Source organism: Dendrobium catenatum, unplaced genomic scaffold (assembly GCF_001605985.2).
Source record: "Dendrobium catenatum unplaced genomic scaffold, ASM160598v2 fragScaff_scaffold_390, whole genome shotgun sequence".
Taxonomy (NCBI): Eukaryota; Viridiplantae; Streptophyta; class Magnoliopsida; order Asparagales; family Orchidaceae; genus Dendrobium; species Dendrobium catenatum.
Genome location: NW_021318852.1, coordinates 5,796,260 through 5,809,899, shown reverse-complemented (window position 1 = coordinate 5,809,899; position 13,640 = coordinate 5,796,260). Strand labels below are relative to the sequence as shown.

Genomic DNA, 13,640 nt, shown 5'->3' with positions numbered 1-13,640 from the left:
CAGGTTGGGGGGAAACAGACACGCATACTATACCTCTATGATATAAGAGAAAACGGCTATTGTTCAAGGCTCTATGATTATGTGGTCGGGGAAAAATTATTCTGTGTGGGCATCCGACTATTCAGAGGCAAATCAGAACGCATCATATCACCTAGTACACAATGGTACAAAGTCATGGTACATAATAAAAAAAGTGAAGTGGCTTATTGTGATTCGCCTCTAGATGGCGTACTCCGTATACGCCATAGAATAATTTCATGTGGTCGAGAGAGATTTGGCTCTTATTGTAGACGCAATAGTTCAATAGCTCTATTTCTATTTGTTATAAAATTTTCTACTTATTTTTTATAAACTTTATGATAGAAAGTTAATTTTTTATAATTGTATTGACTAATATGTGTTTAATTTTTTAAAAAATATTTATAATCAGAGGCGGAGTCAGGATTATTTTCATTAGGGGCATAAATGATTGAATTTACAAAAACTCTCAACCTTTTTTATCTAGATTTGAAACCGATATTATAATTGAAATAATGACACTATAATAATCCAGCAATGAATAATAAATTAATTTTCAAAAAAATCATAAAAACTGATTAATAGAATTAAATTTTCAGATATTAGAAAGTTATTCATTAACATCAAGCTTTTCTTTCTTTTTCTACTGTATAAGCCAAACTTTATTCTCTAATAATAATAAACAAAATTAAAAAAAAAAAAGAAAATGGTTTTTCTATGAGGCCTGCAAGCTCTCTCTTTTTTTTTTTCAATTAGATATGAGGTGGAGAGACAAATGGAGAGAGAGAGATAACTGTCGGCTACCGTGAAGGTGAACCGGTGAACGTTCGAAACTTTAAGTTCTTCGTGCTCAACAATGAGAAGCCACTTACTGGACATTGAACACATTTCACCGTCCGGAGACCTACCAGAATGCGTCATGTTAGCGGTACCGAGTTCAGTGCGGAGCAATACGGAGCCGCAGTATCGAGCAGTACTGAGTCATATACCGAACAAGAGCTGATATGACACATTTTGGTTAGTCTCCGGACGGCATTTGGCATCCTCACAGAATAATTTCATCACTAATTGCTCAACAAGTTGGAGGAATATGGAAGGAAAAAATAACCTAAATTTTTTAGTTTACATTATAATAGATAGCTAGCATTAATTAGACTTTAATTAAACAATAATTAAGGCGAATTCGGGGGGTTGTGCCCCAGGGCGCCGCCCCTATTGTAATAGTCATAAAATTTTTTGAAGTAACTATTACCTTGCAATAATTTTATAATCACTTATAAAAAAATTATAACCATCTCAAACAGACTCTAATAGATAACATCTAACATTTGCAATAAAATTCGTGCTTTGCAAGTATAGTTTGGTGTTATGTGGCTTTATAATTGTGAATCTTGGCTCTCACTGTCAAATGCACTAACAAATAACTTATTACAATTCAATTTGCTAAAGTCCAAAAGAAAAGAGTGAGACTAATTAAAATATTCACCATCTTAATAATAATTAAGACTAATCTTGCTAATAATTACATTACAATGTTCACTATCATCCCCTCCCTAAGAAAATAAAGGAATCATTAAAAAAAGAGAAATCTTAGCAGTTTTTTAGAAAGTTGTTGTAGGAAATTGCTCCTTAGCACAATTTTTTTTGATATCTGCGAAAAAATAATGACCAAATAAAAATAATGATTGTCTTTCGAAAAGCAAAGTATTAAAAAAACTGTCTCAAAAGAAACGTAAGTCTTTACTTACATTCCAATGAAGATTTATTTAATGAGATACATTAAAATCTAAATAATAATTAATATTTAATTTGATCATAATTTTAATTAGCTTAAAAATAAGATAGCATATAATCTATAATTTAATATTTATATGAGTGCATAATAAAAATAATTATAATTTGAAATTACTTCCCCAACTTTGTGAACAAAGTGAAAAATAGAAATTCTTCTAAGACTTCAAAATTTCATAATTTGATAAAACAATAACCCAAATTTCTTATATATTTATATATTTAATATCACAATCTTTATATTTACATATACTTTTGTTGCGTCCTCGAATATTTGCGGCGGTAGAGAAATATAAAGTTTAATGTCTTAGCATTGTACGAAGAACCAGCACACACACATATAAAAAGAGATGATGTGTCATTCACTAAAGACACCAAGATTTTTACGTGGAAAACCCCTGAAAAAGGGAGAAAAACCACGGGGCCTAGCCCAGTTTGAATGAATCCACTATTATTTGCAGTCAATTACAAATGTGGCCCTTCCTTAGGGGGAAGGCCTTAGCTTGATGTATATTTTATATGAAATACATGATGAAAATACAAAGAGTCACTGTCGATGTGTTTGTTTGGTCTGAAGGACTATAGTTGGTGGGCGACGTAAGTCTGAAGGACTATAGTCGGTGGGTGACGTAAGTCGGAAGGACCGTAGTCTGTGGGAGACAGAGGTCAGAAGGACTATAGTCGGTGGGTGACGTAAGTTAGAAGGACCGTAGTCAGCGGGTGACGGAGGTCAAAAGGACTGTAGTTGGTTGACAACGTAAGTTAGAAGGACCGTTGTCTGACAACGAAGGTCAGAAGGATGGCATCAGGTAAAAATCTAGCAATAGACAGAAATACAACATTGGATAGATGTCCGACGAAAGTCCGACAACACGCAGAAGTCCGGCGTCGGATAGAAACTTGGCGACGAGCAGAGGTCCGGTGTTTGATAGAAGTCCGACGTCAGTTGGCGGCCGAGGAGAACTTCTATGTTAGATGGAATTTGGGCAGAACTCAAGTGTCACTTAGAGTTCGGGTGAAACTCCGGCGTCACTTAGAGGTCAGGTAGAATTCCGACGTCACTTAGAAGTCGGGCGGAATTCCGGCAACACTTGGAGGTCGAGCGGAATTCCGGCGTCACTTGGAGGATCGGGCGGAATTCCAGCATCACTTGGAGTTCGAGTGAAACTCTGGCATCACTTGGATGTCGGGTGGAATTCCGGCGGTGGTCGAGGATGAGTTTCTTCCCTCCTATTATTCTTTTCTCCTCTTCTAACTTACTCTTCTTCTTCTTGCTTGGGCCCTCTCAAGAGAAATGAGAGGTCTATTTATAGATTTATGGAGTGACATGACCCGCAAATAGGGGAGAGATCAGGGACTAAGGGGAGTGGTTGGATGGACGGTCGATATTGAAACCCTTTATTATTTACTGTTCATCATACATTTGAAGGTCTTAATGATATCAGAACTTGGTGATCTTGAGCTCATTGGATTCATCTCGTCGAGCCGCTCGATTATACTATAAGCATGTCATGTTTAGAAACCGTTTGATAATCCAAATTGTGGTTCGCACATTCTAATAGCGATTCAGGTCCTTGATTCAGACTCATTTGGGCTCAGATTGAGTTGAATTTTGTGTCATTGGGTTCGTATTTCCGAGGTGCTCAGTTTGACTATAAGTTTATTGAAATCGGAGTTCAGATGATTCCAGATTTAATTTTTTAATTTTCCAACTTGAATTTTGCCTCGAGATTCGTGCCCGATTACGTTAAGTTTTTGATGATATATCAACTTTATTTTTTTTATTTTTTATTTTTAAATCGTTATTGTTTATTTTTTTAATAAAAAATATAAGCACAATTAGTTATCTTTATTCTTTTATTCATCTCCTTATAGCTTTGATTTTGGATTGAAAAAAATTTGGATTAGGATATAATAATTAAAATTTTAATAGGATAAATTAAAATTTTTAGAATTTATTTTTAATATAAATGTAATAAAAGTTGAAATAGCTTTTTCTACTATGACTAATTGATTATTATAAAAATAAGCTATGAAAGAAAAATGGAGATCTATGGATGAATGATATTTTAATTACTTATATTGATAAAAAATTATTTATTTGTATTAATAATAAAATAATAATTCATTTTTTTTTTTGAAATATTAAGTATATGTGCTATAAATTATAATTTTTATCATATTTTATTTTATCATTTTAAAATAAAACATTTAAATAAAAAAAAGTTTAAAACTGCCATAATTGATCTCATGTATTAATGAAAAAAGTTAAAGGAATAATTGAAAAAATATAATTTGTGCTTCCAACGAAATTTTATTTTTAGCTCATGTTGAGTGTTTTAATTTTACATACATACCTCTTTATACAATCTTATTTACATATCTAACACCCAAAATTTTAATATTACATACATACCACCCTATATTATTTTAATATAAAAAATACCACTCATATTTCTTTCCTACCACTCATATATTTCATTTCTACCACTCATATTTGATATGAAAATGAACTATGGGTGGTATGTATGTAATATTAAAATTTTATGTGTTAAATATATAAATAAAATAGTATAAAGTAGTATGTATGTAAATCTCATTTTTTGTTATTCATTTATTCTATTCTCAAAGGAAAAAATGAAGTAAAAATGAACTTTACAATCTTAATATCTAATTTTGAAATGAATGCAATATATCACTAAAAAATTACAATTTTAAATCACACATGCTATGCATGAAATCTAGTGATTATTGATATGTCTGAAAAATTCATGATTCTCGATGCAAACTTGAATTGAGAACTTCCAAATTATTTTTTAGAACATCCACTCCGATTTCAACGAACTTATAGTCAAATTGAACATCTTAAGGAAACGAACCCATCGATACTAAATTTGGTCCAATCCTAGCCCAAATGGGCCCAAATCAAATGACCAAGGCGTATTTGAAAGCTTCAAAGCATTAATTTGATGACAAATGATATTCATATATGACATGCTTATAGTCGAATCAAGAGCTCTACGAGACAAATCCAACGAGCCCATGATCACTGGATTCTGACTTCTCAAATGCATTTAAATGCTTAATAAACACTCAATGATTAAGATAATCACTATGAACTGTCCGATAAAACACTCCAAACTTGTCCTAAATCTTCTCCAAATCCTCCTCCCCCCTTCCTTGAGAAAAAAAAAAAATTCACATGAAAGGGAGGAAGAAGAGAGAAGAAAACTTGAGAGCTCTCTTGCACTATCCATCTTGCATTACCATCGTCAGAGTTTTTCCTGACTGCTCTCCGACTACCGTTGAAACTCCTCTTGGAAGGATCTTCTTTCGATTACAGTTGTCCGATGACTACGGTGTCTTCAACTTCTATCACCTGACTATGGTTCTTTCAATCTACGTTACCCGCCGACTAAGTCACTCAATGTGACTGATGTTTAATTACGGTCCATCTAATCACCATCATATTTGACTGCATCCATATGAATCTACATACCAAATAAACAAACCCACACTCTCTTAAAAACAGATGTCATGTTATTCTCCAACTACGTAATGTGCTTTTATATAATGTGTATTAGCTAAATTGAGCAAGCACCCTCCTCTGAGGAAGGCCCTTATTTATAACTAACCATCAATAATAGTGGAATCAGTTCAACTGGGCAAGACATCATGATTTTTCTCTCTTTTGGGGGGTTTTATACATAAAAATTATGGTGTCTCTTAAACACGATACACCAAATTCATTTATCTGTTTATGTGAAATATTTTTGTACGAAATAAGGACGCTAAACTTTATATTTCACTACCGCTACGAATATTTCAGAACACAACAATTATAAATTTTAATCATATCATATATTGACTAAGATATTGTGATCCAATGTTGAATTGTTTTCATTTTGAGGACCCACACATTTTTCTTTTGGTGTGTACCATAAAATGAATAAATTTATATATCAATCCATAAATAAAAGCAATAACATATTGAAAAGTCTTCACTTATTTTTAATGAAATATTCAACTTCCATTAATCCTTTTTTAGCTCACTATTAGAGAACTACGTGATGTAGTTATGAAAATTTACTTTTTAAAATAAAAATAACTAATTTTACCCACCGATGCTTAGCTCGTTTGGTGGGCGTGCTCGGTTGGGAACCCCCTATCCTGAGCTCGATTCCCTCGAGCATCAGCCGGCCCTTAAGTGGGAGCTCCAAAGCACCGGTTATGGGTTTGTGGCTTGGGTGGCCCATTAGGTCGGCCGGGGTTTACGGACCCCCAAGCCGTCAAGCGCACTCGACGAAGTTGAGTGTGACGGCCGACGGTTCCTCGTCATAATAATAATAATTATTATTATTTTGCAATATTAACTTCACAAATAGCTTTATGAAACGTAGCAGTTGTGGCAAACATATCTTAAATCAGAGTAATTTATTATTTGTTACGCCGTAGGCTGTTTTGCACGAAGCAGCGGATCTGGTCCCATTAGGTGTGCATGCCCCGTTGCCACCCTCCCACTATCACCGAGATCGCGGCGAATGAGATCCGATACTGCTACCGTCTTCTACCCTTTCACGCCGTTTTCCGCCCGATTCGTCCGCCGCCGGCGCGGTAAAGTCCTCGCACCGCGATCCAAATTTCTACTCCGAGCCGACGCCTATACTCGCTGAATGGACCGCTGGAGAACCAGAAGCCCGGTGTACACGCGGCAGCACAGCGGCGGCTCGAGCAGCACGGGCTCGTCCTCCCCAGGTATGTCGCCTGCGCACCACCGCTCGGCGTCGACATCAGGATTATCCAACATACGGAGGACGCAGAACCTCGCCGCCAAGGCCGCCAATGCTCGCCTCGCTCGGGTGATGGCTTCGCAGGCCTCCGGTGAGGACGATGAAGAGGAGGATGAAGGAGATCTACCGGCTACGTCGGATAGTTTCCGCTATGGCTCACCGAGGACCCTCTCCAGCAGCAACGGTGGCGCAACCGCTGGTAATGGGGTGGGGATTTTAGGGAGACCCACCAGATCGCCTTCTCCTGCAGTAAGTTTGGATCTTGCGAGTAGGGCTATTTTTACATGGTTGGCTTGTTTTTTAGTTTCATTTACGTATTACTGATTGAACTGGGGCGCTTTATTTTCTTATGTTTAGAATTGTTGAATCTCTTAATTTTGGCCGAGTTGATTGCCATCAGATAAGTGTATAGCTGAAGAATATGCGATTTATTTGGTCAGCGTTATTTAAACATTTCATGTTTGGATGTATTATTTTGAATGTTGCATGTAGGAATTTGGGGGATTCCAAACAATTTCGTTCGCAATTTGTTATTAGAATCTGATTTCTATTAGTGTTTATTTATTTGATAGGTCGAACTGATTGATCCAGGTCTTTTCGATATGTTTATTTCAATTTTCATATTGAAGTAATAATGTGTTTGATTGATTTGCTATGCATTCTGGTTATTTCATGGTTAAGAATTTGCTTATATTGAAGTTGTCAGTTAATTCTGTGGAAGGTTATCTGAGAATTTGCTGTGCTTTATTTTTGCCTTAATGTTACATCAATAGGGGAGTAACCATCTTAAAAAAAAAAAAGAAGGGAGTAACCATCTGAGGTTTTTTTGGTGATGCTGAAATGCCATACATCTTTGATGGGAGTGAAAGTTGTATGAATTTGGTAGTCTTTTGGCGAGGATGAGGATTGTTCTTGTTAGGGCATCTCTAATGGAGAACTCCATTTTTCACGACAAAATACAACAAAACTCCAAAATGCTGTGGTGCTGCTCCAGTCGAACTGCATTTTAAGTACTTCTGCGAAGGTAACGATCCTTCTCCCTTCGCGCGTTTTTCCGATTGAGAGAGCAAAATAGCGTAGGTGAACAGTTTAACGCCAATATTGGTGTCACACTGTTCACCCGCAAATAAATGGCAGAAGATTTGGCGTTCGGTTGGAGCGACCGAGCGACGCCATACGCACGTTTGGCGTTCGGTTGGAGATGCTCTTATAGTTGTAACTTCACACACAATGAGTTGCGATTTCTTCAAATTTTTTTAATTTATGTATTATGAAATAAAGGGATGGATAGATTCATATTGACTGTGATTTGAAACTGTATGAATTGGATAATCTTTTGTTGAGTAGAATACAAGTATTTTAATCAATTTGTAATATTTTTTTTCTCTTTTGGTATAAAAAGGACAACGAGCTGTGAACCAACATCCAATTGATGGAGTGGTCTATAAAATTCTCATACAAGTTATTTTTCTCCTGTCCTGCTGTATAAACATATAATTTGGCATATATATTGATACATAGTTCTTAAAATTTACTTATTCAGTCAAACTCTTATAGTTCAATCATTCGGCTAAGTTATATTCTTCATGTTTTATTAGCTAGGTCGGAATGTGGCAGATTATGCCCCATCAGTTCGTTCAACATCAACCGGGAGGCCATCAATAGTAAGTCGGCCAACACCTGCTCCTTCTCCTGCACCATTAGTGCCCCCTAGTAGGACATCCTTGAGGACTACATCAACCATCCCTGGGATAGAACCTCCTATTGAGAAGCGCAAAGATAAAAGGTAATATTAACTTGTTATGATTCTCATATTTCAATTATTCTTATCATATTTTTGAATTAATGATGTTAATTTTTTATTTGCTATATATTAAATTATCATATCTTTTTTTTTTTTCACTATTTTTTAATGCATCTACTATTAGACTCATTCCTTTAAAAAAAAAAAAATCAATCCTTATTTGAGCATTAAGTTGGAAAGGCCATGTTTTATTGGATTACCAGCTATAAGTTCTGCTCATGAGAATGCAAAAAGCACCTTGTTCCAGAACTTTAAAGGCTGTAATTGAGACCTCATACTTAAGAATTGTACACTTCTATTTATATAGTTTATAAACGTTTAACATAATGAATCACCAAAATGTTCTTTGAAACAAAGAGAACAGTAGGAGATTATTTCTGTTTCAGTAGTACTTTGGTCTGAGAATCACATCAGACTATTTTGTGTAGTGGGCATTGCCTAGATCATAATTTATTTTGTTCACTTTATAATTTTAAGGATGGACTGACATATCTGTGAAATGGGCATTGGTTTGTGCTTTGCTGATTGTTTGTTTACATTTGCTTCATTTTTGTTTTAGAGCAAGTAACTAATCCATCAAATGTCAGTACTCTAGGTCATGAAAGGCGTTTCCAAACCTGATTTTCTAATTGATGTGGTATTGGTTGTGATTGGAAGTTTGGTTGGTTAGGTTTTATTTTATAAGTGCGTGCGTGCAGATCCCTTTTTTGGTAAGTCAATGATTCTTTGCTAATATAATTTCTATTAGACACTGGATAAGGAGGATCCCTAGGTTTTCTTGTTATTCTAACTTATTGTTTTTTGTTATGATTTTGTTTAGTTTATTTTCCTAGGTAGTTGAAATTTAGTTTAATTTCAAAAGTGATCTCATTTGAGATGCTGAAGAATGTTGTCATACCCAACAAGTTTAAGATCTATCAAGGATGTTAGAAAAAACAAATGAAAGACATTTGTGATTTATACTAGATTTAGACTTCAATATCATAGAAGTATTCTCTTAAAAAACACAACGTAAAATAACTCGAAGGTTGTATAGTTTAACAATAACATGTATATAGGTTAACTAAAGACAGTCAGATTGAAAAAAGAAATCATAATATCAGTGAAAGTAATTAAATTGATAAATAAAGCCATCATCATTATATCAATAAATAATATTAGAACAAAAATGCAAAACCAAGAAGAAAATATTTTTTTAAACAAAGACAATCCTAAATCTTGTGAATGAAATTCTTATGCTTAAAATATAAGTCATATCTTAAATGCAAACCTCAAATTCAAACTAAAAATCTTAAAAACTATTTTTTTCATCTTAATCATAATATACAAAGTAGCCTCTCATCATATATTTTTATCACTCAAGTTTTCTAGGCCTTGATGGGTATTCATTTTCTTTTACATTAAGTCGATCTTGACTATTGTAGCAGCTTTCATTATCCCACAATGTCTTGCAATACACCAATTCCTCCTCATCATTCATCATTTTATTTGTTTAGAACCATTCATTAGCATCATCGATGTAATTCAAATAATTTGGGTCGACGACATTTCGATAGTGCATTCTAATTTTGTTTGAAGCATTAGGTATTCTAAATAATTATGATTGCTCGATGAAGAGACAATTTAGGCACTTGCTTGAATCAAGAAAGACAATAAAGAAGAAATTACTATATCCCTTAATAAACATATCTGATGCGGACATCAGACCCTTAATGTTCCATCAGGGACGTGGCCGATGATCGACGGCTATGATGACGTCTTTTTTATTTCAATTATATGTGATGTATTTATTTATTTTATGTCTTTTTTCCATTTATGCCCTTGCTTAAGGGATTAGTTCTTTGTAAGCCCCGAGGGCATTGTTGTCTTTTATTTTTCCCTTCTTGTATTTGTCTATTTAAATCCCTCCTCTTCTTAGAGAAGGGCTAATAAAGATTATTATGAAAATTTATGCGTTTTACTCTTGTGAGAGTTTGAGAGTTTTTGGAGAGAGCTTTGAGAAAGTCCCTTGGTGAAAGGCAACGCAACCACCAACCTTGGAAGCGTCCGGGTTCGTGGTTCTCTTTTCCCTATCTTCTTCTTTCCCCCTTACTCCCATATCCTTTTCATCCCCTAGCTTCCCCACTTCATATCCAACCTCTACCAAAATTATCAAAACCCGACGGCAAGCAATCAACCCACCCATTCCCTTCCTCTTGCCGCTGCCCCACCAAGCCCCCTTTTCCGTTGTGATGATGATCTCAATCATCATGCTATCTTTCAAATTTAGTTGGGCTTGAGAGGGAAAATTGGAGTCAATTTGAAATTCAAATTTTGAATTTCAAAACTTTCCAATTTTGGAAATTTTTATTTAGGAAAGTTTTATTCATGACTTCAATTTAAATTTCAAACAAATTGGATGTTATAATAATTTTCCTAATCCACAATCCCTCTTTGGAAACTCCCCAAACCTTTCCCAAATCCCCTCCCTCTCTCTCTACATGCCGCCGGCCACCATGTGGCTTTCCTCCCATTAAACCCACACCAATGCATTAATTGAAAATTAATTTGAATTCAAATTTCAAATTAATTTCTCCACCACCAGCCTCACCACCTCTCCTCACATTGGATCCCCACATTAAATTCCCCATTCAATACCTTCCATATTTGGCCATAGCATTTTTGGGAAGAATTCAAATTCAAATCGAATTGATTTGAATTTCAAATTTCTTTCCAATTAGCCCAAGCCATTTAGGAAGGCAATTCAATCAAATAAAATCTGAGATTAATTTCAGATTTTAATTCCCCATCGTCATTAATGCTGTGGACCACATACAACGAATTTAGACACAAATTTCCCCCTCTCTCTCATGGTTGGCCTACCCCTCATTAATTTCTCCTTAATTCTTGCCTCAATCAATTATCATTCAATCTCCCAAATTACGCCCAATTGAAATTCAAATTAGAGTTGATTTGAATTAGCCCTTAAACCTCTCTCTTTTCTCCAAACGAAACAAGAGAGCCTGAAATCTTCCTACGGGATTGTTGTCCAGAAGTTCAGAGAATTGGTAAACTGCTGTCCACTAAATTCTGCACATCCCCACCAACTGGTCAGCCCCAAAACTCAACCCCTTGCCGTCCAGACATCTTCCTTGTTGCTGTTTCACGTATCAAGCACCTGCAACCTGCTGTTTAAAAGATCCGGAACGTATACTTGCTGTCCAACTGATCGGATAAGTCCCCGTCCACTGCCTGAGACTTTTCTGGGTATGAGAGTGTGCTGTCCTGAGAAAACTTGCACCTGTTTCTTGCTGTCCAGCCAAGTGGAAGGTCTTCAAACGCTTTCAGGACACGTCAGATTGCTGATCACACCTTCAAGAAGGTTCGTGGATGCCACCTACCTCCTTCCAAGCCTTCCTATGACCACCGGAGCCTCGTATACTTCATACTTCGGGTAAACTCGACTTCCGACTCTTTTAGCCTCTTAGTTTATTTCTCCCACGTGGTTATACTTTGATTCACAAAGATGTTGTTGGTCCCTCCGCTAAGGCTTAGTAATAGGAAGAGTTGAGTGAAGGGTTCCTTGTAGTACCTAGTCTTAATGTTAACGAAGAGATTTATTGTTGAGACCATTCACGTATACAAAAGTAGATTAAATTGATTGATTTTTATGCTCTTAACTTCTATGCACGTAATTTAACCAATGTTATTTATCACTTTAATATTTTATTTTATCGTTCAAACTAACATGAGATCTTGCTTATTATTGTTCTCTAAAACTAAACGTGCAAACGTCCTTTAAGCATATCAACTTCCCATGATTGTTCTACACCATCTTGGTATCAGAGCATGGCTAGCATGCATTACATGTGCTAGATGCATCATAGGAGTCTACTTAACTATCCCATAGCTTATTTACATGCATACCATCGCATTATTCTTTTGCATCACTGTTTTATTTGCTGTCCAGTAAATTTCTGCAACATTTAGAGAGCTTTAGGTGACCCCAACTTAGTGTTTAGTTGCTAACTTCACTCTAGACATTTCCCTCATCACTTGAACCAATTAATCTAGTGCTGTAGGTTGCTGTCCACAGCACTCCTGCACTCGTTTAGTGGACTTTTAGGCTAGGAACCTTAGCGTTTAGGTGCTGCCCTCGACCCGGTACCCTTCCTAGTCACCTAGACTATTTTATCCACTATTGGGGTTTACTGTCCACATCTTTAGTGCACCTTCCAGTTACAATTTGGAGAGTCTAGCCTCGATTTAGGTGTTGCCCCTTATCTAGATTCATCCCTAAGTGTTTCCAAGCGTTTTCCCAATGGACCCGATAAGATTTCAAAAGAAGTTAGATGACCTAGTTAGTCTTGTAGGCTCTCAGCTAAAACTACAAAGGAGAAACATGTTGACTCTCCCCACTCTAGGAAGGTGCCCCATTCGATCAGTCATGTTAGTCGGGAGACGCCTCACTCTAGTTATCAACCTAGACCTAAGTCTAAGCCACAGCAACAACCTCACTTTGAGTCACCTTACCGTCTACCCACCTTTGATGGTTCCTCGGACCCTTACTACTTTAGGGAATGGGTTAGACAATTAGAGGACTATTTTGAATCACGACATATCCCTGAGTCCCACCAGGTTATTATCGCTAAATCTCACCTCAAAGGTCAGGCTCTCCAATTTTGGGTAAGATTGGAAGATCATAAAGAGTCTCGAGGTGAGTACCCTACTTGGAAAGACATGAGGCGAGATCTTAATTTAAAATACCGACCCTCTACCAGTGACTGCCATCTAGAGCACCACCCTACCTCTTTTGTTGGAACAAACTATGGACATTACTGTGGTCGAGACCACCCTTCCTTTAGTAACGTAAGGGATGCTACCACACCCTGTAGGTTTGTTCTTAGTCTTGATGACCGACCCTTTAGGTGGTCTTCTGTTAGATCGAGCCCATATGACTCCCCACTTGAACCGACTTCTAGCTAGCTTAGTCAACCCTTAGCCTCCCCAGTCCTTGACCCTGCGAGTTTAAGTTTAATAAAGAAATGCATTAAAAAGAAAAGGTCCCCTGAACCTGAGACTGAGTGCATCCATTTCGTGGATGCTAATGATATCACTAATAACAAAGAATTCTTTGAGGATGAAACTGAAGTGATTGAATTAGACTCCCTGCCTGACTTAAACCCCTATTTAGGAAATCTAGGACCTTTAAACCTAGATACCTTAGCCCATCCAGATCCTCATCTCATCAAGGATAT

General features: G+C 36.3%; 1 protein-coding gene across 2 annotated transcripts in view; it reads left to right on the top strand.

Moving 5' to 3' along the window:
- The first annotated feature begins 6,311 nt into the window (after positions 1 to 6,311).
- The window catches only part of LOC110097566 (coiled-coil domain-containing protein SCD2), a 32,316-nt gene continuing 24,987 nt past the window's right edge, over positions 6,312 to 13,640 (top strand). Inside the window, exons 1-2 of one of the 2 annotated variants that reach the window (XM_028694035.1) lie at positions 6,312 to 6,848; positions 8,198 to 8,385. In XM_028694035.1, coding sequence (XP_028549868.1) covers positions 6,483 to 6,848; positions 8,198 to 8,385 — 554 coding nt within the window. In that variant the 5' untranslated portion in view covers positions 6,312 to 6,482. The remainder of the gene's footprint in view (positions 6,849 to 8,197; positions 8,386 to 13,640) is intronic. The other variant, XM_020824012.2, reaches the window with a different exon arrangement.